The 9,489-nt window shown below is 34.7% G+C and overlaps 2 protein-coding genes across 3 annotated transcripts; one reads left to right on the top strand and one right to left on the bottom strand.

Moving 5' to 3' along the window:
• Positions 1 to 3,032: 3,032 nt before the first annotated feature.
• LOC123225676 lies at positions 3,033 to 3,785 on the bottom strand. The gene has a single exon (XM_044649785.1). The coding sequence runs from the start codon at positions 3,783 to 3,785 to the stop codon at positions 3,033 to 3,035; it is 753 nt and encodes a 250-aa protein (XP_044505720.1).
• Positions 3,786 to 5,621: 1,836 nt separating this feature from the next.
• Positions 5,622 to 8,026, top strand: LOC123225170 (protein LPA2-like). 2 transcript variants are annotated; one of them, XR_006504108.1, is made up of 3 exons: positions 5,622 to 6,142; positions 7,450 to 7,648; positions 7,745 to 8,026. XR_006504108.1 is itself a non-coding variant. In XM_044649051.1 (3 exons), exons 1-2 carry the CDS (start codon positions 5,704 to 5,706, stop codon positions 7,593 to 7,595), a joined length of 585 nt encoding a protein of 194 aa, XP_044504986.1. In that variant the 5' UTR covers positions 5,623 to 5,703; the 3' UTR covers positions 7,596 to 7,624; positions 7,745 to 8,026. The 2 variants fall into 2 exon arrangements, 1 of the variants encoding a protein (XP_044504986.1); XM_044649051.1 differs by having other exon boundaries at positions 5,623 to 6,142; positions 7,450 to 7,624.
• Positions 8,027 to 9,489: the final 1,463 nt, after the last annotated feature.

Below are 9,489 nucleotides of genomic sequence, written 5' to 3'. Positions count from 1 at the left end.
TTGATTGACATGTGCTTGAAGTTGCAACTACATATTCTACTTCACAAGTTGAAAGTGCAACAATAGATTACTTCTTTGAAGACCATGAACAAGCTATAGCATCAAAATTAAAACAATATCCAGAAGTGTTTTTCCTGTCATCTAATTCTCTGTCCCAATCACTGTCAGAAAAACCTATAAGAGCACAATTAATAGATGACGAATAGAATAAACCATAATCATAAGTGCCCTTTAGGTACCGCATGATTCTTTTAGCCACCTGCATATAAGATTAACGAGGAGTTTCCATAAATCTGCTAATTAAACCAACACCATAACATATGTCTGGTCTCGTGCATATGAGATATCTCAAACTTCCAATAATTTGCTTGAAATAAGTGGAATTGACATGTTTACCATCGCCTTCCTTGGATAGTTTGGTACCAACTTCTACAAGAGTTCTTACAGAGTTACAGTCATCCATATGAAACCTTTTTAAAATTTCAGTGGCATACCTTTTCTGACAAATAAAAATTTCATCTTCCTTTTGCACTACTTCAATACCAAGGAAGTACGACATAAGCCCAAGGTCTGTCATTTCAAACTCTTGCATCATAGACCTTTTAAAGTCTTCAATCATTTTGGAATTATTGTCTATGAATATTAAATCATCAACGTAAAAACATAATATCAATACATCACCAGACTTGTTAACTTTCACATATAAATCATATTCAGATGGGCATTTTTGAAAACCGATTGTATGGAAGAAGGAGTCAATGTGCCTATTCCAAGCTCGTGGCGCTTATTTGAGGCTGTACAATACTTTCTTTAATTTGTACACCTTATCTTCACTTCCCTGCTTCATGAATCCAGGTGGTTGCTTGACAAAAACCTCCTCTTCGAGTAGACCATTTAAAAATGTTGACTTCACATCCATTTGATGGATTTTCCATTGCTTCTGGGCAGCTAAAGTATTTAAAAGTCTAATTGTTTCAATTCTAGCAATAGAAGAGAAAACTTCTTGGTAATCATAGCCAGGTCTTTGCTCAAATCCTTTCGCCACCAATCTTGTTTTGTGTCTCTCCACCTCACCATTTGATTTCATCTTTGTTTTAAAAACCCACTTCACACCAATAGTTTTGTGACCTTGCGGGATATCAGTTAATTCCTACGTATTATTTCTTTCAATTGCCTTAATCTCTTCATTCATGGTATTCACCCATTTAGGATTTTGGATTGCCTCTTCGAATGTGACAGGTTCGATATCTGCAAAAAAAACAAAGTGTGTTATTTCTCCATCATCATCAGCTTCATCATCAAGAGTTACCTCATAATCTTGTAAGCGTATTGATTTTTGGCGTTGTCGCCTTGGTCTTCCAAATTCTGTTAGGGTTTGTGGCAAAGTTTCTTGAGTCGAGCTTGATGAGATTACTTCTTTTGTGATGGAAGCTTCTACATCTTCTTCAAGAACAGAGATAATACATTTGTTTGAATCATTATGTGAATCCATATCCCACTTCCAAGCTTCATCTTCAGCAAAGATTACATCTCGATTGACAATCTCTTTCTTTGTCTCAGGATTGAACAATTTGTAGCCCCAACACTTGTAACCAACAAAAATTGTCTTCTTTGCTCGATCATCTAATTTTGTCCTTGTCTCTCTCGGAATGTGGACATACGCAACAGAACCAAATACCTTTAGATGTTTCACACTTGGCTTGAAACCACTCCATGTTTCAGTAGGAGTGATATTTTGAACACTTTTTGTTGGAGACCTATTCAACAAGTAAACAGAGCATGAAACAGCTTCACCCTAGAAGGAATTGGGCATACCTTTGGCCTTTAGCATGCTTCTTGCCATGTCCATTATGGTTTTGTTCTTCCTTTCCGTAACTCCGTTGTGTTGCGGGGTATAAGGAAAAGTGACTTCATGCTTTATTCCATGTTCTTCACAATACTTATTAAATTCATTGGAAGTATATTCACCTCTATCGTCAGTTCGTAGGCTTTTAACAAGATAACCACTTTGCTTTTCAACTTGCAATTTAAACTTCTTAAAGCAATGAAAAACATCAGATTTCCTTTGCAACAAATACACCTATATTTTCCTAGTAAAATCATCAATAAAAGTCAAAAAGTATGTATTACCACCATTTGACAGAATATTCATTAGGCCACATACATCGAAATGAATGAGCTCTAATGGTTGGGCTGCACATTGTGATTCTGCTTTAAATGGCAATCTGTGATTCTTTCCAAGAGTGCAAGTGTCACACAGTTGTTCTAGATGATGTATGTTAGGTAAACCTTTCACCATATTTTTCTTTAAAAACATTTTTAAACTCCAAAAGTTCAAATGTCCAAAGCGAAAATGCCACAACCAAGATTCATCATTCATAATAGCATTAAGACAATTATAAATGTCGTTAGAGATGTCAACTTGAAACATGTGATTCCTTGTCAATGAGGCCCTGAGAATAGGTGTACCTTTTTTATCAAAAATGGAGAGTTGATTGTCATAGAGGTTCATAACATAGCCCTTTTCTGCCAGTTGACCCACGTTAAGCAAATTACTTTTCATACCTGGCACATAAAAAACATCAGAAATATACGTATGATCTCCATTCTTTAAGCTAATAAGAATTTGCTCTTTTCCTGTTATTGGTATAGTGTTGTCATCGACAAATTTGACTGTAGTACGAAATGACTCATCAAGATTAGCAAATAACTCTTTTTTGTCACACATATGATTGGTACACCCTGTGTCAAGGAATCATGTGTGGTAATTTGGTACTTCGCTAGCTGCAGTAACCATCAATAGAGTATGGCTATCGTCATCATCATCTTCTTGTGCATAGTGAGCCTTCCGAGTAGTCTCCTTATATTTGCATTCACTTGAATAATGGCCACGTCTATGACAAGAATAACATACAATATTGGATTTGTCATACCTTTCTCTACCTCGTCCACGACCATGACTTCTTGAATTTTGTTGATGGCTACTGTTTGATTTTTCCTTGTCATTGCCTCTAGGTACTCCATAATTGTTGTTATGACCACCATGACCTCTGTTGAAATGATAGCCACCGCGTCCCGTCCTCTACTGCGAGAACTACTATTCTTCTGGCTTGTTTCACCACTTTGATAAGCTTTGATAAAGACTTGGCTGTGAAAGGCTTGCTCAATCGATCTCTCAATTTTTTCTCATTCATCCGTTGTTCATGAGCTTGTAGGGTGCCAGATACCTCATCGACGGTCATTAAGGACAGATCATGAGCTTCTTCAATTGCCACCACGACATACTCAAAACTAGAGTTCAATGACCTCAAGATTTTCTCCACTTTTGCTTGCTCTGTGCACGCTTCTCCATATATGTTCATTTGGTTTGTCAAAGCAAGAACTTGACCAATATAATTACCAATAGTTTCAGAAGACTCCATTTGCAAAAGCTCATATTGACGTCTTAAAGTTTGAAGTCTTACCTTTTTAACTCTCTCAACACCTTTGTATGATGTCATCAAGATATCCCAGGCTTGCTTTGATGTGGTTGCTCCTGCAATCTTCTCAAAAACTTCATCATTCACCCCTTGATGGATGAAATATAATGTCTTTTTGTCCTTCTTCTTGATCTCACGGTGGACATTTTTCTGTGCATCAGTTCCATTTTCTACTTGAGTAGGTACGCCATTTTCCACGACATCTAGCAATTCATGGTAATCAAACAACACCCTCAGTTGAATGTTCCATCGGTTATAATTTTTCCCATCCAAGACAGGAATTGAAATTGGAGGTGAGTTATTCATTGAACCTGCTCTGATACCACTAATGTTAAAAAAATATGGCAACAAAAATCTGGTAGTAAGAATGATGCAGGAGAAGAAGAACAGAGCAGAAAGAGTATTTTATTACTTACAGCAATACAAGAACAGACAATCAATTAATTTCTGAACGTTGCCTTTTTATAGGCATAATTACCAACGAGAACAGTAGAAAAGAAGCAACTAAGTCCTAAAATTTGGCTATATCCTTAACGTGCCTGGAAACTAGCCACTAGTTTTATCATGCCCAAAGAATAGGAATCAGCTCTTGAAAATTATAACAATCAGCAGACTTATTCAACAAAGAAATAAAATGAATAAAGAAAAAGAACTGGTCTGCAATCAGAATTAACAGACCAACATGAGGAAATATCATAAGAGAAACTTCATTTTGATTATGCAAAATGGTTGAAATCCTTATATTGATTTGCATGGTAGATTGATGAGATGTACCAAAATTTGTGTCATAAATAATGTTACTAATGTATTATAAGTTGTTAATTTCTATTCTTTCATAATTAGATTGTTGTAATTTTCAACATCTACCAGCATGTCTTGTAGGCATATTCAAATCAAGAATTATTTCAACATCTCAGATTTCTTAAAATAAATAAAAATTTTATATATGTTTCAAGATGTCCTGAATTAATTTTATTAGGACCATGCATGGATACTAATAGATCTTAGTTTTAAAACATTATTTTAGTCTAATAAATTGAATCCAAAGGTATATTTTTGACAAAATTAATCTTAGGATCTCATTAGAGACTATTCTACTAACCAAAATTGTGGTTTTGATATGCTCTTGGTCGATTTTTTATTTGGATTCTTCTAATCCAATGAAATTCACTGAAGGTGTTTTGTTTTATTTGTATCATCTTTGAATTGGACACGTACATCAATAACTTGTTTTAAGGAATAGTTATGCAAGTGATTGACATGCCTAAATGTTTTACACCATTGGCAAGAGGTAGGCTTCCATAGATATTCTACTATTACTTTACCATTTGGAAAAATTAAGTCAAATTCATCAAGGTGTCCTATTTCCACATCAAATTTGATGCAAACCTTGGCATAGCCTACCTCTTGCAAATGGTAAGGCTTTTTGAGTGTACTTGTCCAAATGCTAAGGAATTCTAAGTAACTAGCAACGTAGCTTAATCCTTTAGGACTCAAATATTCTAATGGAACTTCATACATCTTCACCCACATTAGAAATTTCTTTAACGAACTTTGGGATAAACTCAAGTTAAGAGCCCATCTCCGAATATGAGCATAAAACTTAAAGGAGCACTCACTTTATCATCACTAAATAAAGATTTCCAATTAGCTGATTTATCGGGAGAGCCAGAGGCGCCTTTCCCAATAGGAAAGGAAGAACCTCCCGAGTTAGAAGAAATAGATGGCTCAACACCCAAACCCAAGAGAGCTCATGTCGCCATACCAACAACAAAAAAAGCAGAACATAAAGGCGCATACCCCACACCAGATTCTATGGGGTGTTTGTCTTTTTGTAAAATAGTTGTGCTTTTTTCAACGTCTATTAAAATAATGTCTCTATTTTGCTTAATTCGAAAATGATTATAAATAATAAATTCGAAATTTTTTCAAAAATTTAAAAAAAAAAATTATGTGATGGAACAACCTATTAGGAGTCCGGGAAAGCATGACATAAAAGGCTCTAGGCGATGTCGCAAGCCCGATAGATGGTCCATAGACCCTCTAGCATAGCAAGACCCACATCCAGAAAAAATCACTGTACAGTAAGCAATAACCTCTTACTTGGATAACATGAATAGACAGCTCATATTTGTAATAAGATCTTAACCAATGAACGCGCAGAGCAAGATTCCAGACGAAGAGATAAACTGACACAAAATCACGATAACCAACTTAACTGAAAATGGCGCTACAGCTCCAATTCCACCCTCTATCGTCTTTTACCACAACCAAACCCTCTCATCATCATAATCGTCTCCTTCTTTCTAAAACCAAATCTGAATTCACATTCGTCAAATCTCAGAAAACCCCAATCGACACTGAGTCTACTCAAGACTCACCCAAGAAACCAAAATCCGTTTCACCTGGCCAAGGCTTTGGCTCCTCGTCTTCCACTTCTGGGAATCCTACGCCCACTTCTGTCACTAAGAAAAGGAAAGCCAAGGGCAAAAGAGAGAACGCCTCGGTTATTAGGAGGGCTCCAGTTCAGAAACCCGAATTTGTAAGCCAAGAAGAGGAGGCTAAAGCTAAAGAAATGATGAAGAATGAGAGCGCTTTTCTTCTTACTTGGTTGGGAATGGGTGGGGTTATTCTTCTTCAGGGCATTACTCTTGCTGCCTCAGGTATATTCAGGTTTCCTTAATTTGTTAAATGTTGGTGTTTAACTCTGGATATAATCGGTGACATTGAATGATCTGATTTTGTGTATGGCAGTGCTAGTTGAAATTGCAGTTAAGTGATCTGAGAAATTGCAGCTTTTGCTCGCATGTTAGGAAATTTGATGAACCCAACATACAATTTTATTAAATTAAAAGCCCACCAATGATTTCTACTCAAATCAATTACTTTTACGATTTGTTTCACTATCCAAATCTTAATCTTTAGTGCCAAAGTTTGCAGGCCAATTAATTATCTTGCCTATGTTCTTTGTTAAAAAATTATAGGCCAATCAATTTCCATGCATGCTGGTAAAATTTTTGTCAAAGTTTGCATGCAAGCCATGTGAAAGTGGCTTCACATTTTAACATCACAATAACAAATTCAGGGGATATGAGGAAACTTGCTTGCCTTGTTAAATGTGGATGGCCTCCTCTTGCATGTTCTAAAAGTTTAAGCCTCTGATAGGAGGTTCTACTGCTAGAAGTTTTAGTAATGTATTTTCTTACTGATAGCTGAAAGTCTGGGAAAATAACTACTTCTAGCATATTCCCTACGAACACTACTAATGTAACTAATTATTCTTGTCTTCGTGTTTCAGTCTGACAAACCTGAGGATGACCTTATAAACCAGATGTTCTGTAAATTCCACAAATCCTCTAAAAAGAAATACGTACAGTCACATATTTCCCTGTGGCCTCATTAATAGTTTCATTTTAAGAACTTAAACAGTAGTAATGATGAGTCTTCATATGTGTATTGCAAGTTGAACGAACATATAGTTTTTCAACAGTATGCTTCCAGATGGGTTTCAGATTGCTTAGAAAGAGTAGTGTTACATAAGATATGAGGTAAATTTAACCACCTCCCTCGAGTTTGGCACAGTTAAATGCACAATTGTCAGTACTCAGTAGGCTGAGACGACTTGCCTAGGATGTCTCTGATGAAATTTTTAATCTTGAAGGGAAGTCTCTGATGATCTTTTATGGTCTCCAATTATTTATGGAAACAGTATCAATTGGTTGCTTCACTCATCTCTTTAATTAAGCGTTTAATTTCTTCTTAACATTTTGTTTTAGAAAAGATTTGTTCCTTTTCTATGTAACAATATACCAAAGATTCTATGTTCCATAACAGGGGGCTGAAGGTACATTATCATGATTTATATGCTACTTCCACAATTAACAGGAAAATATAGAAATGATCTGAAATTGGATCTTAATCGTGATTTTATGTTGCTTCCAGATTGTAATATGGCTGTTTCATTGTACAGGCTTCCTACCAGAAGAGTTAGATAAATTCTTTGTGAAGTATCTGTACCCAACTTTCACTCCAACAGTCGTCTTGTTTGTTGCTGGGACAGTTGCATATGGAGGGCTTAAGTACCTGCAAAATGAGAAAGCCAAAGACCAAAAATGAATCACAGATGAAGGCCGATAGTTTCAGTTGTAAGTAAACTCAGGGACTTTTAGGTTATTCACTTATAATTCTGTGATAAAAATTGTTTTCTCCTACATTATGGTACAAAGAAAGGCAGTTCAATTTGACTGTGGTGAAATTTTGTGCAGTGGCTTCTTCAATTTCACCAGAACCGAGCCAATCACTGCGCAGTAAAATGATGCATATTGGGGCAACATTTTTTCTGTACATCTTCACCCCTTTGTGATATGTTGTAATTACTAAGGTATATCTGTTTACTGAAGCTTTGTTCGAGAGAAATCTTTTTTCTTCCAATGAAAATAGAACATATACTTTTTCCATTTAGCTGCTTTTTGTGAAGTAGGTAAGTCATGAAATTCTCTAATTTGTGTGCTTAAATTTTACTGCAATTTTCATTACCTTGGACCAAATAGACTTCACTTCTTCTCTTTTCTTTCTCTGTGGAATGTACTTGTTTATCTGTTTTCTGGCATGGCAGCCTTCTTCAAAGCTCTGCAATATTAAAATCTACTAATGAAAATGCTACATAATCTATGGGAAGAACAATTATTGATAAATTGCAAATGCATTGATGCAAGGCCACCAATATTAACCTTTAAATTAGACTGTCCAACTGCACAAACTTCATTAGCTAAGATACTGCTCAGTTTTTGGCAACATGGATTTTTTCCCTTCTGTAGGCAATTATCTGTTTCAATTTCTGGTCATTAAATTTTGATTAGGGTGTCTCTGGTGTTGACAAAGATTTCAAGAATTTCCCTCAAAAACATATTTTAACTAGGCCAAATGGCCATTTCCCACCCAAGGTTTGATAAAACGACAAATTTCCACCATTTCTGTCTAAAAAAAAAACAATCAAAATTCTATCCATCATCTATTTTTAATAATAAAACTGTTAAGTTTTCTTGGAAATAACTGTTTTGGCCTTTTATAAAAATTATAAAACCGTAATTAATACTTAATATAAATGTCAAATTATTAATATATTTTTACTAATTTAGATTTTTTATCACTTAGAATGTTAAAAATATCAAATTTTTAATAACTTTAAAATATTACATTTTGGTAAGTTTTTTAAGGATGTAACTATTATTTTTGAAACTATCGAGGGACTAGAATGTTAACTTTAATTACAATTTACCCCTTATACTTTTGAACAAGAAAATAGAATAAATAACAAGAAAAGAAAAATAAAAAGAATTTTAAAAAACAAAAGAGAAAGTAGAAAAATATATTCAAAATAACATACTAACCCTTTCACTTAACGAAATTTGCTAACGGGAAAGAAATAACAGGTGAGATTTGACTTTCTAAAACAACCTTGTATGCTCATATCTTCCAGCCCTTTGTATCTTTCTTTCTCGACCAAAAGACTTATTTTCACCCAAAGTTTAATTTATTTATAAATACTTATACACGAGGTTTCAAAAATCCAAATGTGAATTCATTCTCTAATTTCTGTTAAATTTTTCTATTAGTTATAATGGTAAAATTGTCAATTTACAATATTCTTTCACCTAAATGTTTAAAAAATTATATTCGGATTTTATTTGAGACCATCTTCATTCTATCTTTCTCTCTCATCCATTATCGACAAAATACGATGACAAAAGAAAAGACCTTGGCTAATGACGAATTGAACACTGTTTTCACTTTAATCATAAACCTGTTTTCAACATGTTGTTAAATTACACGTTTAATTTTTACAAATCACAATTTTCTTCTTCCTAAGATTGCCTTTTGCCTTGGAGTCCAAGAGAGAATCTTGAAGACACAATAAGCTTGTAAAATGGGGCATAGATCTAGACTTAGATTTATAGGATTATTCACATGATTTGCTTCTTGGTCAAAACCCAAAATCATGCATTCGGCG

The sequence above is a fragment of the Mangifera indica genome, chromosome 9, assembly GCF_011075055.1.
Source record: "Mangifera indica cultivar Alphonso chromosome 9, CATAS_Mindica_2.1, whole genome shotgun sequence".
Classification (NCBI taxonomy): Eukaryota; Viridiplantae; Streptophyta; class Magnoliopsida; order Sapindales; family Anacardiaceae; genus Mangifera; species Mangifera indica.
This window is presented reverse-complemented; position numbering and strand designations above follow the sequence as displayed.